This window comes from Rhagoletis pomonella, unplaced genomic scaffold, assembly GCF_013731165.1.
Source record: "Rhagoletis pomonella isolate Grant_MI unplaced genomic scaffold, Rhpom_1.0 Rhpom_scaffold_00003, whole genome shotgun sequence".
Classification (NCBI taxonomy): Eukaryota; Metazoa; Arthropoda; class Insecta; order Diptera; family Tephritidae; genus Rhagoletis; species Rhagoletis pomonella.
In genome coordinates, this window is record NW_023458557.1 from 80,984,744 (window position 1) to 81,005,073 (window position 20,330).

The 20,330-nt window shown below is 34.3% G+C and overlaps 3 protein-coding genes across 8 annotated transcripts in view; 1 reads left to right on the plus strand and 2 right to left on the minus strand.

Moving 5' to 3' along the window:
* The first annotated feature begins 3,618 nt into the window (after positions 1 to 3,618).
* On the plus strand, positions 3,619 to 5,699 carry LOC118735632 (probable elongation factor 1-delta). Of its 2 annotated transcripts, XM_036465490.1 has the most exons (4): positions 3,619 to 3,870; positions 4,041 to 4,310; positions 4,750 to 4,830; positions 5,024 to 5,699. In XM_036465490.1, exons 1-4 carry the CDS (start codon positions 3,778 to 3,780, stop codon positions 5,660 to 5,662), a joined length of 1,083 nt encoding a protein of 360 aa, XP_036321383.1. In that variant the 5' UTR covers positions 3,619 to 3,777; the 3' UTR covers positions 5,663 to 5,699. The 2 variants fall into 2 exon arrangements, with proteins under 2 accessions (XP_036321383.1, XP_036321384.1); XM_036465491.1 differs by lacking the exon at positions 4,041 to 4,310 and having other exon boundaries at positions 3,627 to 3,870.
* A 96-nt stretch (positions 5,700 to 5,795) lies between these two features.
* On the minus strand, positions 5,796 to 8,503 carry LOC118735634 (FUN14 domain-containing protein 1). Of its 4 annotated transcripts, none has more exons than XM_036465492.1 (4): positions 8,379 to 8,503; positions 8,129 to 8,309; positions 7,003 to 7,198; positions 5,796 to 6,210 (listed from the first exon to the last, which is right to left on the minus strand). In XM_036465492.1, the coding sequence occupies exons 2-4, from the start codon at positions 8,278 to 8,280 to the stop codon at positions 6,028 to 6,030; spliced, it is 531 nt and encodes a 176-aa protein (XP_036321385.1). In that variant the 5' UTR covers positions 8,281 to 8,309; positions 8,379 to 8,503; the 3' UTR covers positions 5,796 to 6,027. The 4 variants fall into 4 exon arrangements, with proteins under 4 accessions (XP_036321385.1, XP_036321386.1, XP_036321387.1 ...); XM_036465493.1 differs by having other exon boundaries at positions 8,129 to 8,310; positions 8,387 to 8,486; XM_036465494.1 differs by lacking the exon at positions 5,796 to 6,210 and adding an exon at positions 6,406 to 6,627 and having other exon boundaries at positions 8,379 to 8,501.
* A 4,067-nt stretch (positions 8,504 to 12,570) lies between these two features.
* LOC118735636 overlaps positions 12,571 to 20,330 on the minus strand; it is a 15,878-nt gene continuing 8,118 nt past the window's right edge. The window contains exons 2-5 of one of the 2 annotated variants that reach the window (XM_036465496.1): positions 16,500 to 16,751; positions 16,239 to 16,436; positions 15,848 to 16,015; positions 12,571 to 15,505 (exon numbers count right to left, since the gene is read on the minus strand). In XM_036465496.1, the coding sequence (XP_036321389.1) occupies positions 13,760 to 15,505; positions 15,848 to 16,015; positions 16,239 to 16,436; positions 16,500 to 16,745 (2,358 nt within the window). In that variant the 5' untranslated portion in view covers positions 16,746 to 16,751 and the 3' untranslated portion in view covers positions 12,571 to 13,759. Of the gene's footprint in view, positions 15,506 to 15,847; positions 16,016 to 16,238; positions 16,437 to 16,499; positions 16,763 to 20,330 lie in introns of those variants that run through there. The other variant, XM_036465497.1, reaches the window with a different exon arrangement.

Below are 20,330 nucleotides of genomic sequence, written 5' to 3' on the forward strand. Positions count from 1 at the left end.
AGTATATTTGGGAAATCCCTCAAGGTTTCGAGGATAATCGTAACAATATTTTGAGTAGGAACTTATATCTTTTTTACCATCTGTAAAACTGACGAAGTGGCAACCATCTAAAGAAGGAGAAATCAGCTGACACGGAAAAATCTAAATTCCGCAGATTTTTGCGCTACGGGCTACAACTACAGAAAAATTCTGCGGTGTTGAGTTTTCATTTACATGGCGCTTTGGTAAGACAGATCGTGTCAGCTGACTCGGGTTTACGTACCGGTAGGTTTACGTTCTTGACTAATTTCAGCTGAAGAATTTGAGGTGTGGTCCGTAAATATTTAATCATAAAATAAATTAAAGCTAATATTTATTTTTAAGTACGGGAAATGTGAATGAATTTTAGTAGTATCTGACATTGCGAATGGGCCCTGTCACATGGTCAGTAATTATCACGATATTTGGATCGCGATCCATATTGATGATGGATCGCGGACGAATGCTACATGTTCAATATTTATCTCGTCAGTATTTGCATAATTTTTGTGCCTGAACGCTTATTATGACGCAAGAAAATATTTTTATTTTGTGCGTATAATTTACAGATAATGCATTCCACAATCATTTTAAAATTTCCAATGTTAATTAAAATTTGTTCAATTTGTTTTGAACGATTTTAAGCCGATGTTCCCATTATGAGAGTAAAAGATGTACTGACGAAGTGTATGGATTAAGGGTGGGTAACTCTGTAAATTTTGGTGTGTTGACTCAGTAACTCCAACTCACTTTAATAGTTGTGTTTACGTATTCTCCAGCAAAAAATATCCAGTAACTTACCAGTAACCAAATTTCGGAGAGTAAGCCAATATTTACTCCCAATGAGTGAAATATGCAAGAAAGTACGAAAACGCAAAACCAGCAAGAAGTTGCTAGTTTTATGAACAGCTGATTAATTTGTTATTTTCCGATGCAATTTTCTTAGTAAACTAGTGTTTTCCATCTTATTATATATTAAAATAGGTTTATTTTTTCAATTGCAACTCTAAGAGCACCACAAACAATTATTTTCTTAATGTGATTTACAATAAGTATCATGCCATCAGCTGTTTTTCTTACTAGCAAATAGTTGCTAGTAAAAATTTATCCAGTAAAAATCCAGTGAAACTTGCAGGTTCAGCTGTCATTTTTGCTCTCTCAATTTTCCCTCTTTTGCTAGTTTCTTGCAAGTTTTTGCGTACGAAAACGACATCCAGTAAAACACCAGTAAAATTAGTACTGGATTTACTGGATAGTGCGTACGCGAACAGGGCTAATGAGCCAGCACAGTGAGTTGGCACAAGTGTGCTATCGCACAATTGGTATGTACATCGAAATTATTGATGATGTTAGTAATCAAAATCGATTTGGAAAAGGTTATCCTTAGCTTCTGTTCGTAGCTGGCCGGCAAAATTTTAGAAAGCTGATTTCAACTGGTGAGTTCATTTGCAAAATAATTCCCTACTTAGTTTTGCTTGAGAGTTGTCACATAAGAATCTGTTAAATGGGCTATGCATGTTAGCGGTTACCCAACACATAGCACTTCACATGTAGAATTCTGTTTGGTTTTGATTTTTACGTAAAAATGGTATAGCAGTGCAACATAACTAGGCTATACGCCTTGCTTCTTTTTAAATTTAGTAGTCGTAGGTGGGTCTAGTGATGCCACCTATTATGATACTTTTTGGAAGATCGTATTGTATGAATGTGTGAGCTCATCAATTGAGTTACCACATCGACACAGTTCTAAACAATGCAAGCCGCACCGAGCTATGCAGTGTCAGCACATCAACTGATTTACCCAAGGCGTATTTAACAAGGTGGTGTTGGCCGTATATAAGTAAAAAATTACACTAACAAATTATACGCTGATGTCCATAGTGTCATTGGTATGAGTTACAACAAACACATCATTTTGACGTAATGGCCTCCACGGCGAAAAACTCAGCTGTCGCCCCAACACCACCTTGTTTAATACACCTTGGATTTACCATATCGGCTCTTTAGCTTACTGAGCTATACATTGTCAGCACATAAACTGAGTTACAAATTTTTTCAGAGGTCCCTACAAGAATTGTGTGATGGAAACTAACACATTCTCATTTATCTTACTAACACATTTGCAAATTTTGCGTTGGTTAAAAAGAGACCAATATATAAGGCCATAAGTTGGAGGAAGACGGAAGATCATATGTACACAAATGTTTACATCAGATTTTTCACACTGCCCTTTAGAATGTGATAGAAACTTGTAGGTAGCCAGTGACAGAAATCTCTATCAGCCTTGCCAGTCAAATGATTTGTCAAATGATGGTCACTGTTCTTGCAGGGGTGAGTCTGAGCGTGCGGCACAGTTCTAAGAGTCAGCACAGTAAGGCTTTCTGCACATTGGTCGTCCAATCATAGTTGCTTCATCGTCACAACCATGATGCAACGATTACATGACGACTACACTTTCGCACACTCGGTCGTGATATTTCAATTCATTTGGCGTCTAAAAATTCACTTGGAGCAGGTATTTTCTGTTTTTTTTGGTTGATATTTTCGCGAAATATTTACAAAAACCTGCAATTTTTAAAATATAGACTGTGCTGCAACATTTCTAGACATCATTTTCCAGTAATATCTCTTCTTTTCTTTTCCTGGAATGTGTTTTGTGTATGCACACAGAGACTTAATACAATTTCGTCATATTTTATAGTTAAAACGCTCACATTTATTAAATTTTAATGCAATTATCCACTTTTTAATAATTTGCACAGATTTTATGCAAAAAATACTAATTTTTATGCAATTTTAATGCAACTATTAACTTTTTTACTAATTTTTCCCTATAAAATGTAAACAAACAATGCGTGCACAACGATTAGCAAACGACAGTGCCGTACTTATCCGTTTCTGCATCTTCTACGATTTGCCGATAACTAGCCGATAACGACAAGTGTGCAGATCTCCTTTGAAATGCATGTGCTCTGCTCAAAATTTCAGGGCGAGACGATAACGCAACTATGATTGGACGACAAGTGTGCAGATAGCCTAACTCAGCACAGAGCTGAGTTATCCACTACTAGTATGGATCGCGTTTTGAAAGTGCTACACGTACGTTCACTATTTATTGACGGTAAATATCGCGATACTTGGATCACGTCGATAAATATTGACCGTGTGACAGGTCCCAATGCGCAGAGCCAAAAATTACAACAATGCTACCCATATATTTTAATGAGCTAGTACACACTTCCACGATTCCGTCACTGCGAACTTTTCGAACATTCCATGTTCCTCTGTTTCGACGCGTTTGAAACGCGGCTTGCAGTGTTTTGAATTGTGGAAAACTTGTGTTGCGGTTTTTTTGCAAAAATATCGTTTAAAAAATTTGCAGAAAACGATAATGGTAAAATTTCGAGTAGAGTGGACCCTTTTTATTGTTGCTTATATTATTGAGTGGTAAGAATTCCAATTTTGTTACGGAATTTTGATTCAAACATTATTGTGTGAGTAAAGTAGTAGATTTTTGATGATTTCTTTCCGACTATTTTCAAAATTAATCGGTTAATCGCTCGATTAATTGAAAGGAAAATTTCGATATAATTAAATCGTTAATCGAATGAAAATAACCGATTATAATCGGTTATTCGATTAGTCGTGCATTTACTAAAATACTGCATGAATCGTTCATGAAAATACTGTGGCATACATCGCACGACTGACGTAGCGAAATTTGCGGATCTAGTAACTACAAAAATATATAAAATAAAAATGGCCACAACTTTAGCTGCAGACCGATTCTGGGTGGATAAAGCCAACTTTCACAATGCCGAACGTCAATATTACGAATTTTTAAACAAGGAGGTAAGAGATTGAAAACTAGAAACTACATAATGGGTTTGATTAACACCTACGAAGTAGGTATGTACATATTTTATATGCGTATGCATGTACGAAAATGTTACACGTGTCGGTCCAATATTTATCATTAGAAATCTAATATGGAGTTATATTTCCTTTCATGCTGCTCATAGGAGGATAAACAGATAAGTGGCGACGGACACTTGAATGGTGTCCAAGAGCCCCCATCTAAACAGAAAAAAAACAAAAAAATCAAGAACAAGAAGAATGAAAGTATAGCAAAAGTCACGGAAATATCGACAAACTCTGAAAGCGAAGAGAGGCTTTTATTAACCGGCCACCAGGTTAATGCACCCATTGAAATAGCTAAAGTGGGGGCAAAATCAACTGGAGAGAAGCTCAAAAAGAGAAATAAAACAGCTAAGAAAAATACCGATTTGTCGGTTAGCGATGATTATTCATTATAGATATTTTGGCTTGGTACCACCTTTTTTTCTTTTTTATTAAGCATCGCCACAAAAGCGCTTGTTATCACTATATACATATTTTTGGTATTTAATGTATAAGTTGCGGTTTTTAGTAATTTCGAATTTTTTGTTCACAATTAAAGGATTGCATATACATACATGCAGCTCTACGTTGCAGAAATGAGTTGTTTTTATATTTGTGTGTGTGTCCTTCTTACATTTTTTGATTGCTCCCAAAACAAGCTGTAAACATTTGTTTGCTTTTGATTCGAATTCCACTTAAAAGCTTTCAAACATTATTTTCTTATTTATTTCATCCCACACTACCTATTGTCCTGTGCATCAGTAATTATTATCCGTTAGTATTAATTGACTAGGTAATTTAAATACTAAAAAAATATTACTTATTTTAAAGGGTACCGCGGCCAACAGTCAGTGCACTTTAGTCTCGGAAATCGCCAAGGCCAGAGAGCACATAAAAAATTCTTTAGAAAAGGTAATTATCTATATATGCATATGTACGTATGTCAAATTGTTCATAACTGTAGTTTTGTATAATTTTAAACAGTTGTAGGACATATATATTTTTTTTTATCTGCAAATATAGGATAGCTTCTCATTCATTTATGGTACATGACGTTAAACGACAAACGAAAATACAAGTTTCATTCCACACTTTTATTTTATAGATGGACGGTATTACTACACTGACTTCTTCTCCAGTGTCTGGCGAGGTCCTAGATCGCGTTGCTGCTATAGAAAAAGACAATGCCGATTTGAGAAAGTTAGTCGAGAGCTTGAAGTCGGTATGTTTGGAAACCCAAAACCGTATAACAGCTTTAGAGAAAAAGGTGAACACCGAATTATCTGGAGCTGTATCAGCCAACCCTATTCCCGCCCCTGCTGCTAAGGCCGCTCCTGTAAAAGTGGCTGCCGAAGAAGACGATGATGATGTCGACCTTTTTGGATCCGAAGAAGAAGAGGACGACGAAGCCGTGCGCATACGTGAAGAGCGTCTGGCTGCTTACGCTGCAAAGAAATCGAAGAAACCGCAAATTATCGCCAAATCCAGCTTGATTTTAGATGTCAAGCCATGGGACGATGAGACAGATCTTAAGGTCATGGAAACAGAAATAAGAAAAATCGAGACAGATGGCCTTTTATGGGGTGCTTCTAAGTTTGTGCCAGTCGCTTTTGGTATTCAAAAGCTTAGCATCTCCTGCGTCGTTGAAGATGATAAAGTCTCTATCGATTGGCTAACTGAAGAAATCGAAAAGTTAGAGGATTACGTACAAAGTGTAGATGTTGCTGCATTCAATAAAATTTAAATAAATTTATTAAATAAAAAAGTTATTCGTATCTAAATAGTAATTGTATTTAGTTTAAGATATACTCATTTAGTTAGGATGCTGAGTTTTTAAACGTTTTTTTTTTGTTTTGAATAGTGAAATGTTCCAAAAATAACTGGTCAGTGGCAATTTCGTAAACCACTGCTCACTTGTTTTATTTTAATTCATTGATAATACAATTCTTTTAATGCAAGCGCTATTGGGATATCAATCACATCATAATATTCTCGCTTTGATAAACAAATGTTGAGTTAACTCGGTTACACTAAATTATATTAGCATGTGATGAATGAGACAAGTATCTAGGTATAAGAATAACATCATAAGTTATATTGAGATTTCCTTTAGGACGAAGCTACGCCTAATGCAATTCCGCCCACAAAAGCTGTCAAGAAGATGTGAAGATCGTTTACCTTGGGTCCATTTTCATCGCCAATTAGTTTGCTATACCATTTCTTGGCTTTCTTTGTTTTTGACTTCAGTATGTTTTCGGCGCGATCAAGTTTACGATCGACAAAACGTTCAGTCTGAAAGTGAAGAGGAAAAAAAATTTAAAAATAAGTGTGCACTTATATGCATTGGGAAGCTGAAGACGCACGCATTTTCTATTCTTGAGTTAAGAAACAAAATACTTCCGCAAAAAATATTTGCAGGGGATCTCGTGAATTTTCTGCCTACATATTATAATACGTGTTACAAAAAAAAAAAAAAAATAAAAACACTTATTATTATATTAATTTATTGCAAAGCCAAAGACAACGATTTACAAACATACGCAAAAGATATAATAATGTTTTTAATATCGAAGTCTAAAATATTCATGGTTAACAGCCTGCTATAGATAACATTGATCCTAAAGTAATTCATGCACAGCCAACTCCAACAAGCGCGCCACCAAGAAATGCTACGGTGAAAACTGCGTTGTTTTTAACAAACACTTTGGCCTGGTCAAATAAAAAAAATACGATTAGTGGCAACTTTATTTACATACATATTTAAAGCGGTTTTTGGTATGATTCTAATGCAATACAGTTAATTTTGAAATCGATTATTTCTGTGTTATATAATACCAATTTGATACAAAAGCTAAGCAAGCAAAATAACATTTCTCACGAGACTGATCGATTCTTAAAACTTTCTTCAATATATGAGTGGGCAAAGACTCAGCATGCAATAGCTGATTGAATCTGGTGATGGCTATGTAAGGTGTTGGTCGTGCCAAATAAGAAAATCCATTTATGTACAATACGTATGTACATACTACACAAATGTTTTATGAATACGGGTTTCTGCTCACTTGTAGAAAGTTTTTCACATACCTTTTCAATCCAATTTTTTTCTTGTCCAGTAACAGCAGTTTCTACTTTATCAGTGACTTTATCAAGTTTTCCTGTAATTTTAGACCAATCAATCTCGATGAAGCCCTCTTGATGGGCGATCTCCATTAAAATAATGCCTCCGCCAATAGCAAAAGCCGCAAATTTTCCAATTTTCATTGTTGCAAAGCCAGTAATCCTAATGATATTAAAATTAATATTAGATAAAACCAAATTTGCAGATATTTATAATACATAGTAATAGACTAATAGGGCCGAAATATGTCACAAAAAAAAAGAGTTTGTTGATGCTGGTTTCAACAGAAAGGCGGTAATGTGCCAATGCAACTACTTGATTTCATTCCGGCTGGAGTGTTACCACAGCAGATTGACTCAAACACTTATATGGGAACATTTATTATATTTATATCTGGCCAAGGACTGTCACTGCAGCAACACTCCCCAAAAAACTCTTTGGGGAACAGATCAGATTTATATCTGGCCAAGACTGTCACTCTAGCAGCACTCCAAAAGGATTGTCACTACAGTATCAATCTCTAAAAAACTCTCGACAAACTTGTATGCTGTTACAAAAGGGGGCACAATAGAGGCCTGTTCGAGGCACGTAGTAAAAGCGGCAATACTGTAGCACTGATGAAAATTTGCAATATTGTTGCAACTTCCCAACTGATAAAACGTTGCTAGAAATTCACACCGAACGTGATGCTTTAATAATACGTGCAACACTGCGGTTATGATTGCATCTCCAACAAGCCTTAGATCTCGGGGTCGCATGCATTCCTCAACCTAATATCTATGTATCTCTATGCTGTTACAACATTGCTCAAAAAACTACTATGATTAATCACTTTTGGGCTACACATGATTACGTATGTATTTCCACCTCGTTACGTATTGCAACATGGCTTCTTTGAACAGAACAAATATATATGCATTTCTCATAATATTTCTCATAATTTTGGCTATTACGTCATTTATTAATATTTGCCTAAACTAGAAGTGTCCTATGACAAACGCCACCACTCCCAGCCTACAAATACTCACATATATGCAAAGATGGCTGTATAAAAAAATTGCTAGATCATAGCACAAAAAAGCAATTACTTACCATCCCGATGTGGCTCCAATTGCAATTTGCGTATATGCAGATCTTGAGCTTATATCACCAAGGATACCACCCAGAAACTTTGATGCGTCTTCCGTCATTTTTTCGACTTTTGCGTTACTGGCGTTTTTGTGTGATTTCGACCAATCGCTCATTACTTTTTTATACCTTCGCTCAGAATAGACTAAAGTTAAAATTAATTTTGATTAGCAATTAAAAAATTAAGAAAATATCCAAATGCTTTGTAACATACCAGATAGCAGATATTTCGGATCGAATGCAGAAATTTCGTCTACCGAATTCTTTGCAAAATACCAAAGATTCCTCCGAAATACAATACAAACAATTTTTTTCTATTAATTGATGGGGATGTCAAATTATCGATAAGCAACGATAAATGTGTGATATCATCAAGCTTTTCCAGGTGGAATAAATAGGGGTTAACTAGGGTTGCAACGCGGCAACATCGTTTGCTCGTTTTTTTCATGTAAAATTTATTTATTATCAGGTCAATTATTAATACTCCCGGGGAGTTTGTTCTCTGGGAATTTGTTTCCGTGACTTTAATATAAAAAATCCCTTGGGAATTTTTATTCATGAAAGGAGGAAAGGGAAAAGAGAGTAAACTCCCAGGGAGTTTCTGTTCAGAATCGGCCTGTAAATGTATTTGCAGCACTTTTCCCAGTCTTTAGTTATTTAATATAAAAAAGCTGGTTATAACTATTGGGTGTACATTAGTAAATTAGTTAACGAATGATTGTGAAAATGGTCCTTAATAGTTTTTTTTTTTTAATTATGAGGATTACAATTTATGCGCTTAAACAAAAAGTTTATGTTCAATTATTAGCTCTGATCCAGTACTCCATGAACTTACAGGATTTTACACGAACTTGCAGGAAGTTGCAGGAAATATGTTCCCGTACTCAACAATCCTCCAAAATCCTGTAAATGAGAGCGACTTTTGGAGAGTTGTGTAGAGAATGAAGTTGCAAGATTTTACCCGAACTTTTTCTTCTGGTAAAATCATGAAAAGTTTCAAGCAATCACTGGTTGACGTTTTTACAGGAAAAATGGTTTTTTTGTTCCCGTACTTTTTGTTGTTACTCACTTTTTACTCTCACTTCAGAGAGTAATTTTGCTATTTGACAGTTTTACAGGATTTTTCACGAAAAGTATTGGATCAAAGTTACATTGGTATATGACAGAGATGGAAAATTAAAATCCAAATGTACCTAATTTGTAGAAAAATTGTACTTAAAGGTAGATGAATTTTTCCAAAAAGTAAATATGCGTTTTTATAGGAAAACCTAACGAAATATACCAGTAGACACGAACTTATAACGGTTTTAACTTACGAGATTTTCTCAAAAAGGGCCGCGCTTTAGTATTAAAAGAGCACAATGTAGGACGAGTTCCCAGGAAGCTAGGCATAATATTTTGATTGCATCCGGAAAACATTTCCGATCCGTTCCAAAGCGACTAGATTCATTTCCGGCCACCTCAACAATATTGGTCAAAAACTTTTATGTAATCCTTTGTGTTACAACTACAACAACATCCAGTCCCGCCAAGGTTGCTTCTACGTTCTACAAGATGAACCGGAGAAAATTTTACAACTCCAGTGTCAAAGTGCTGTGGCAACGAAAACCCATCACTTATCTTTTTACGCTTGCCATAAATCTGTCTGATAACAAATATATTTGAATTAAATACATTTAAAGAAACAGTACGCAGTTTATTTATTTATTTAGTTTTCACTGTATACACGCAGTTTGCCATTGATATATTATATTTCTTAACCATAGCTACTAAAACATATTTCTTTAGTATAGTTTAATAAGAAACGAGCGCACAAAAATTAACGATTCATAGAAAAAGTGTCAGTTGAATTTGGAAATTTGAAAGTTTCAAGTAAATTTTCATCGATATTCATTTTTGGATAATCTTGATAATTATAAATCTAATATTTGCATAATAGTTTGCTATAAGTTAAAAGAAAAGAAAATGTGTTCCCCGCTAAAGTTGTTACGCTGGTAGTACACAGATTTTACTTATACATATTTTACATACACATTTAGGGTACATAGCATTTGCCACAGAAATCAAATAAAATTACATAAAAAAATTCTAATATTTTAACTTTGTTCCAACAACATCATTTCAATTCGAGTAATACTTGTTTACCGAGACTAAAGTATCATCATTTTTCGAAATGGCATTGAGGATCTAACTACCGTCTACTTATAGAACAATAATATTAAATAATTCAAATAAAATTTTTTTACCCAAACATAACTATTTCTTGCACTGAAAACTTACGTTAAGTTTAAAGGCCTATTCACACACCCTTCTAGGACGAAAACAACAATGCAACTTATGTAAGTATTTAAAATGATTTATAAATAATGTCGACTTCGTGCTGTAGTAATTAAGTGTATATAATTATGTACATATACATATGCATACTTAGTACATGAGTGGAATACATGTACCTACACTGGTGGTCACGCATAATTTTCAACCACTATTTTAAATGAGGTAGAATTTTGTAAATTAATAAAAAACAATGTTTTTTTTAAATATAGTTCATGCTTTAAAGAAATCTATATAATTCAAAGAAAACCAACTTTGTACAAAATCAAAGAAATAGTACGTATCAAAGTTTTCATACAAATTTCTAACTAACCAATCAGCCCATTTAATTTTAGTATAATAAAACGTAAGTTTGAGGTAGCTAAAAATTCTGGTTGATTTTTGATAATTTTGTCCCCCATATAAAAAGCATGCGCTAGAGCCGCCAACAAAAAAAAAATCAAAAAAAAAGGAACTTTCGGCCACTTCAAATTTGTACATTGTTATACTAAAATTGAATGGGCTACAAAACTGCACCCCTGAAATTTTCCTAAAAATTTTGATTAAACAGTTTGAAATTTTAATGAATTTTTCTAAAATCTGTACAAAGTTTGAAACTATTATTTAAATAATAATTATTTGTTAAGATATTTTTATTAATGTAGAAAATTCTACTTCATAAAAAAAGTGGTGGTAAGGTATGCGTGTATGTATAACTTTTTAATTTGAGATGAACACTAAAAGTTTAAAGAATTCTAGATTATCAGCAGTAAGCACTTAAATATGTAACTATATACACTTGTATACTAAAGTAACGATTTTAGCAAAATCAGAATAGAAGTTGTCGCAGAAGACTGAAGAGCGCAGCAGCTTGGTAGAACCATGCAAAAATAACTAATGCCGGGCTTTAAATGACAAAAATCATAATGACAAGAGTTTTGTTTTGTAATGTCCATGCCAAGTGGAAATTCAGCATAAGGTTTTTGTATATGAATTTCTTAAATTTTGTGCGTACTTATATCTAAGTAGTACATATACCCTAAATATATTATACACCGTATTATTACGTATATATTTATTTAACTACTCGCGGCATGTATTGAACAGATTAGATTGATTAAGGCAATATTTTGACAAAAACAAATTGCTTTCAATTTCCAGGGTAAAAGTCACAGTTTTATACATAGACTTATATAAAATATATTTTTCTTTCAACGAAATTGGCAGTTATTTAGAAAATGTGGTAAACCCTTAACTACATTTTATTTTATTTACTTAATACTTAGATAGCCACGAATCAAATATACACGAGAGTAGCGCGTCCAAGAATGTAGTAGTTAAGGGATGAAAAATTACGAAACGCTTCACGACGTCTTTGTGGCCCATTTGTTCCGTACAATTTAAATGAAGGGAATTTGATATGCGCAAAATTGATAAAGAGAAAACAATGAATTTTATCATTGAAAGCAATTCTTTGGCGCTTTTGCGAAAACCCTTTGCTGAAAATATGTGAAAATGTAAATCTTGAAATATTGAAATACACGCCTTTTTGTGGCTATATTTTATATATTGATTCTCAGAAAGTATTTTTGTTTTTTTTTTCATGTTCTAATTTATGTGGTTATTTTTACAAAATTTTTTTAATTCTTTAGTATATACATATTTACATTAAGTGCTTTACGATGCAAAGCAATTCGTTTTAAGCATAAATATTAAATTCATAATTTTAGCTTTAAATCCTTAAAAGATACAATAGCCTTATTTAAATTGTAACATGTAAAAATAGTCGGCTAAGCGGTTTTTGGTAATTTCATACTTTTTCAAGCCATTTTCGTATATGCACTGAACTCAGAAAACTATCTCGACTAACGGAGTTAATAAAAGCCTGCCACTATAATGACGTAGGTACCTCATTTATATGTCATGACCAAGCGCTACAACTTTGCATAATTTTGTTTGGTATCATTGTAAACATTGACAAAGTTGTAGCAGGTTCCCCAAAGCAATGCTTAAGAGAGTATTTTATGTACATAGGTGAAAACAAAAACAAAATGAAGTTGGATTTTCAAATAAGTATTCTAATGTAATCCTTCTTTTTTTTTTGTGTACTTGCTGTTTGAATCAAGTTCAAAAAATACATTAGCCACATAAAGGGAAATATCTTCTCCTGAAAACCGTATTTACACTCCGTTTTGATTCAAATTCACTTAATGAGGTATATTTTGTCCTGGAGTCGAGATGAGTCTAAAAACCAGATTAGATTCATATTAAAAGTTTGGAGAGACAGTTAGAAATTGTTTTAAAAAGCATTCGTTTTTTTTTACCAGTGATATTCGATACGTGCAATACCAACGATGAACTAAATACATGAATCGAATCGTCGAAAATTTGACGCCAAGTCAACGTATTAAAATTAGGAATAAGTATGCTAAATTTTCCAAATATTTGCTAGACTAAATTATTTAATACATCGTTGATTCACCAGGACCGTAACAAGTTTTCGTTATTTATAAACAAATTCAGATATCTACTTTTTCATACATCTTACTAGAATTGCTCTCCGGAAAGTTTCAGCATGTGGCGAAACTCTCTGAGTTAGCTAGTTTTAAATATTTTGTTGTACATAATTCTTTGGAAGAATTTTTATTTAGCCTTATTTAGAAAAAATTGTTAGGCAATTTGAAAAATCTCTAACATGTTGTCTGCCATGCATATGTTTCTATACCATTGACACATTGTTTGTAAAGACTTTGCCGATCTACGTACTCAAAAATTAATATGGAGTAAGTCAATCGAGATCCATGCAATACATATGCATTAATATCTATTCAGAAATTACTAGAAACAAAACAAAAACTGGCGTAAGTTATACGTAAGTTTTCTCAAACAACGAACAGTGTATTGCTTATGAACTAAAGAATATTAACATATCTTTACATACAGAAAATCGTGTACATTTTCCGCGCTTGCCGAGTTTTTTATTTTAAGCTATATTTTTACTCTAAAGCTTTTGGTTAATAAATAAGAAATAAATAGAATCAAAAGAAGAATAGAAACTAGGTCCATTGTTGTTTTATATACATATGTATGTATGTATGTATGTATGGGTGCATTTACAAACATATTTATAAATAGAGCATTATGTAACTGCAACTTAAGTGTGTGATTAGGTCTTGACACTTCAACAATAAGTGCGAATTAGACATAAATTTAAACTAGATTTGTATAAACGAGTAATAAGAATATAATGTTTTCATTCTTTTTTTTTTTTAATATATAAAATTAAGAGGTCAGATCAATTGATATAACACGACTCGGTGAAACTAAAGATAGGCTTCGTGCACGTTCGCGATCCACCAAGTGCGCTTGCTTTGTTGTTGTATTGCTCAAATTTGTGTTGGTATTTGCGGCCAACGCATTCAATTCCGGATACCAATCTGGTGTTATAGTAGGGGTTACATTACTATTGGCTATTTGGTGTTTGACTACAAGCCCTGAAGTGGTGTTGATGGTACCATTTTGTGCATGATTTTCTTGATTCTGATTTCTGAATGATGTATTACCGCCGACGGCGGCGATAGGCGCTGTTGTAATTTCATTATTTGTTGTTGGCACTGCTGAGGTCAATGCGTTAGCAGCATAATTTGAAAATATGTAAACCGATGGCTGCAGTGGTTTAGGTAGCGTTATACCATGATCGGGGGCAGCGAATAGGGCAGCAGTTGGTGTTAATAGTGCATTTATATCAAAAGTGGAAGATTTGCTACTTTCTGTATCTGTAATTGTGGCTACAGTAACGGCAGGTCTTGCTGTTGAGGACGCACTCACCGAGACGCTAGTGGCTGATGATGAGGTCATTCGATTTACGAGTGATGCAGCGGCAGTGGTGGTGGCGCTACGAATCTGTGGCTTGTCTGGCCCTTTGGCTGGTCCATTGCTTCGCGTAGATTTACGTATAGGAATTATAGAAACCTCAGCCGTATTGAGACTTATCTTTTTGCCGCCTGCACAAACTGTTAGAGAACCTTTCGCCAGGCTGCTGTTTGCAGTGTTTGCACCGATGCTGGCGGCGGCAGCAGCACCGGCGGTGGTGGTGGGGCTATTGCTGAGCGTAGTTATAGCTTTGCGAATCATTTCAATGCCTGTTGTTCCTGGATCAGTTCGCCTCTGTACAACAGCATGGGTTTTCTTATCACTACTACCGCCATTGCGATTTTCTTCTTCATCCGATGAACACAAATCAATTGTGTCAACAATGATTTCTGTAGATGGTGACGATATTTTCCAATTGGATCGCCGTGTAGCATCTCGAGTAAGTTTTATATTCAATTTTGTATTTGGTATTGAGCGTCGATTTTTTACATCGTTATCAGTAATTTTCTTTAGCCGCACTGAAATTGGACGGCAGCGTCTTATTAGTGATGAATTTAAGAACAGAAAGTCTTCCGTACGTCTACGTTGTGAAAACTGTCGTCGTGGGAAAACGTATACATGCGAACTATAGTCTTGTGGCTTTTTAAACGTGCAATGCGTATTGGTGAAGGTATGCTTCTTCTCAAAATACTTCGGCTTCGTATGCGATTTCGAGAGCAATGGTGCAAAGCAAAAACGCTCCAAACGTTCCAGACGCTCTGTTAGATATTCTGGGGTCATGGCAGTTTTTGTAGTGCGCAACAGGAGTTGGCCTGCGGGCGACGACAATGGTATTGTGGGGCAACGAGTCAATGAATGTACTGCGCGATTCCTTCTCGGCATACGCTTATTTCGATCAATGATCATAAATCCGTTTTTCTCATCTTTAGTATCTTTAGACGCTCCTGTCGGTTCGTTTCTGCATGGAACTTTACCATTCTTACTATCTTCGCGACATTGCAGGTTAAAATTAAGTAGGAATCCATTACGTAGCTCGTTATCCTCAGTATCACGTTTTGAATCGTTCGGCTGTGCACTGTTTTCACCCGGTTCAGGTGTATCACATAAAATAACGTCGTCATCGTCATCATCCACATTGCAAGTCTTTTCGTGTTCCTATTGCATGGGGGATTAAAAAATGTTTTGACTTTAGTATGTATGAAATAGAGCATTAGTATCAAGCTCTGATCCGCTTTCGAATGGGATGGGACCGGTAATTAGAGCAAAAAAAATATATACATATATGTATGTTATCTCACAAAGTTTAAAAAATACACATAAAGTGAGAACCGCAAGAAACAAAATTTCTTGCCCGGAACAGAGAAATCAGATGATTCACGTGGTTTTGTTGTTGTTACTTAAAATGAAAGAAAAATGATACTACCAGCTGCAACAAACCTATCTATGCAATACAACTAAAGGGCATAGATACATATTTGTATGTTTGGTATAACTTACCAAAATAGCTTCTTTCGAATACAGTTCTGCATCGCAATTGTCACACAAATAGATATCGAACGGTGCTGGTTCCACCATTATTTGTTCGACATCTGTTCTGCCTTGATTGCCGCTCTTCGATTTTTGACGCATCAAACATTTTCGACTACGCTGAGGTTGATCGTACGACTAAAAATATATAGAATTTTTGAAGAAATATACCTGCTCAAAAACATTTCGGGAATTCCCTTAAAAGCTAAAAGTGGAAAACTCGAAAACCGAAATTATATTGCACACATCAATGCCAGTTTCGGGCTTTCGACAGTTTCCAAGGCTTTTTGCAGTTTAAGGGAATAAGTCTATTGAATTGCAATCGAAATATACATCGATATATATTTTTTTTGTCATTTACCATATTTTCATTTCTGAAAGTCACCAACAACTTATTACTGCGTCGTTCAAAGAGTGACGTGGTTGAATTGTAATTGTTAATAAAGCGTAGACTCGCATGCTCATACGCAGCTAAATCATTACAGAAACGAAGTAGAAAAACGCTTCGATGAAATTGATAGCAGATTATAATAATTTCCTTCATTTTTTGCGCCCAATTCTATATGAAGAAAACGATAAAAATTTAGACTAAACAATATTAAACACAATTTATTAGTAGTACCCCAGTGAATTTTTTCGGCTTAATAAAGGGTATGGTAAACGGGAAATCTTCAGGCCACCATTCCGGTTCACTGCAGTCTGTTTTTTCTTGAAAATTTATGTGACCAAGAGAACAGCGCACCATGAATGGTATGAATTTTTCAAGCTGTGATTCTGTTATCTTTTCCAATGATGTTGGATAGCCATTGGCGAATAATAAGGGCAAATTTGAAATCATATTTTGCTGGACTTCCTCTTGCTCATCCATGATTCCCTATGAATAAGATTACTATTAAATGATGTCATAAAATGATGATGTTTTAAAACTTTTTTTTTGCTTAAGGTTGATATCAAATATGTGTTATTGCAGCTCAAAATGTTTATTCAAATTCATTTATAATTAAATAATATAAATTTATGCATTCGCGTAAATTTCAAATGGAATAGCCCCTCTAGAAGGCATGCATGGAAGCACTTTTTTCAGCCCTTCTTGGGTAGGCCTCTTAGAATGCTTTACTTAAGAAGGCCTACCTAAATTATCTTCTGGGACATTCATTTTGATAAAAACGGAGCTATTTACATGATATGTGTAAGTATTTTCAAACAGATTTTCGTTTCATTTATTAATAAAACCATTAGCACAATAAGATCAAAAGTTTTAGTCTCTTTTGCTTGAAGTACTGCGAAAATGAGTTGGAATAGAGTTCAGTTGAAAAATGCAACGTAATGTAATACTTATTTTTCTTCCTTATTATGACAGTTCTCTGTGGGTCTTTGCCTCACCTACATAATGTAATGCTATTCAGGTTAAAATATGATCTGCTGGTATGAAAAAGTTCTCAACTAAAGAACACAATTCTGGGATGACCACCCCAAAGAAGTCTGCGACCTGGAGTTGTTGAGCAATATGTACAATTAAAATCCGCAGGTCCCAAGTCCTTAGCATAGGATTAAAATCACCCCTATTCGTCGTAAGTCGTTCGCATCGACAGTCGTTCGTTGAATTATGTCGTAAATAAAAACATTAACGACAAATTTTAACATGTTTACAATACTTATTCATTTCGAAAGAATAGGAATAAAAATTTGTAGTAGATTATACGTCATTGGTTGCCTCAACGCCAATCCGCCGATGCCGATGCCGATTCCATAAAAATTTACAAATACATAAAATCAGTTAAAAAACAAACGAAAACAAATAAATTTAGGAACATAAACTTTTATTTCGTTTTGTACTAAAATACACTCTTTTGCACTCAATGCATAAGAACTTATATGCTAGGTATGTGTGTACATACTTATAGTGGTCCACAAAATAAAATAAAAGCGATATTTTGACCGGTTTTGGCATTTGGCATTTTTGTTTTGTTTATTTAATGTTTATTTTTTTTTTTATAAAAGTCCAGCTCAAGGCACATAAATACAGGTAGAAGCCAAAATGACGTTGCTCTCATGAGAACCAAACCTTTAAACTTCAACTTGTTTTTTTTTATTTCCTATATTTCGTTACGCTTTGAATGTCATATCGTTGTTTTTTTTTTGAATGTTCGTTAATAACAAATTTAAATTTGCATTTGAATTTTTGTAGTGTTGTGCGGTTTATACTTAGTGTATGTGTTAAAAATGCAATACCTGAAGCGTTGTTTTTTATGTGGTGTTAAATATAAGGCAGATACCACTAATTTTTTAACGTGCCTCAATGTCCTTCGCGTAAGGAACGTTGCGAAAGCAGCTGTGGGCAGAGCTGCAGTGAAATGCCTTGCTGTGCGTTAAACATTTTAAAGAAGAAGATTCCACAAATACACCTGTTCCTATCACCCTTATGCCGAAAAGTCCCTCCAACAACACTGCAACTCATAAAACAAAAACAGAAAACAACATACACGTTTTATCAAATTTTAACTAAAGAAAATAAATAAATAAGAATAAACTTCAAATATACTTAAAAACGTCAACCAGTGAAATGTATTTTTTTATTTTTCCTTACACACGCTCATTTTTATTTTTACTCTCCCGAAAACTTTGACTTTTGTAGGTTTGACGTCAAATTGGCTTCTACCTGTTTTATTGTACCATGAGTCCAGCTGATATACAACAAACACCATATAAATTCAGATTTCAAAATTTGTAAAAAAATTAGAAAAATTCTGCTTATTTGCAGCAAAATTTCAAACTTTTAATCAGATTTTTTATGAAGTGCAAGTTTCAAGCTGCTATAAAATCCTGTCAATTTTTGGCATTTTTGTTTTGCAGGCAGTGTCCTCAATATAAAAGAAAATTGTCGAACATAGGCTGACTTCCAAAACGTATCAATACAATGTTTGAAAACTGTTATACTGCAGTATTCAAACTGTTTGTATATGCAGAGTTGCGATACATTGCAACCATATTCATTTCATATTTAAAATATTCAATATAGCAATGAACAATTTTTCTGAATATTCCATATTTAAAACACCAATGCTAACCAATAACAAATGAAGCATCAACTTTGTTTCTGATGCGCTGATTGCTCAAGCGATACGTTTCGATAACTTATCGGCTGCGTTTTGGAACAGTATACATTGTCAATATTTTGTAGTTCGTCGTTATGGAACCTTATACTTTGTACGTATCCAAAGCAATTGATGTTTTGGAAGTTAGCCATACTTTTGTATGAAAAAAAAAAACGTGAAACACTTCAACAAAAAAAAAAAAAGAAGTCGCACGTAGCACCGTGCTAGGAATGTTAATCCCGGGATCCCGGAAACCCGGTCTTTTTAAGGTCCGGAAAATCCCGGGATTCTTGGCAAGTTTTCGGGATCTGTAATTTGCACTGACAGCAATAATAGAAACTCCTTTTCTTGACCAGTATTGGCTATATTTCTTTTTTTATTTAATAATTAATATCACTGGTTTACAGCAAAAATATTCTATGCATGCCATTATGCAATTCCTATGCAGAATTGCTCGGTGATTTCGAAAATCGCGTTGATTTTTTTTCTATGGATACGCGAGATATTTTCAATTTACCGTTATTCAGCTCAAAGCGAAAATTGGTTCCTTTTAGTCACGATACCGATAACATCCTCGAATTTCGTTCTTCTAACTTTATCAGCTTAAAAATTACCTATTCGTCCTTGTCAATCCAAAGTATTTTAATTACTTAAATTCTAAAGAAATTTCCAATTGCATTTAGTACCCATATGTTTATTCTACATTGCATTGATTTTTTTTTATAATTTTTAGAATTAATCATATACAAGAAAATACAAAGCCCTTTAAAATAAATCCTGCCGTCAGAGAGAAAAAATAAAAACGCCACCTTAAATAAAAAAGTACGTTTCAAACCAATTTATTTATTACTAGCAGACCCGGCGAACTTCGTCCCGCCCAAAATTTTTATATATTTTATTGAAACTTTTTGGTCTAATATTTTCACCAACAATTCACGTTTACGATTTTCATTGGCACATTTGTCTGCTAAGATTAAGGTTTGGTGGTCATTTGCCGCTTTAAATAACCTAAGGAAAGTGTTATATCCGTTCTTGAAATTCTCCAGTTGTGCGGCATTTCATAGCATGGTTATTCGCAAAGCGAAATAAATTTTTTCCTCTTCACTCCCTGGCGGCAACAATGACCCGGTTCTATAGTGAATGTCCTAGAAGCTTTACAGTATAGTAGGTGGCAATTTCAAAATGGGTGCGAATTATTGTTCTACAGAAATGCAATATACATATATTTATTTCAGACGAAATACCTTAAAAGTTTGAACGCATAATAATATTGGAAAGACACATCCATTGGGCCAATTGCAACGCAGGAGCGTTCGATATACTCAATGGTGCAACAGGTCGATTTAATCTGACCTTCA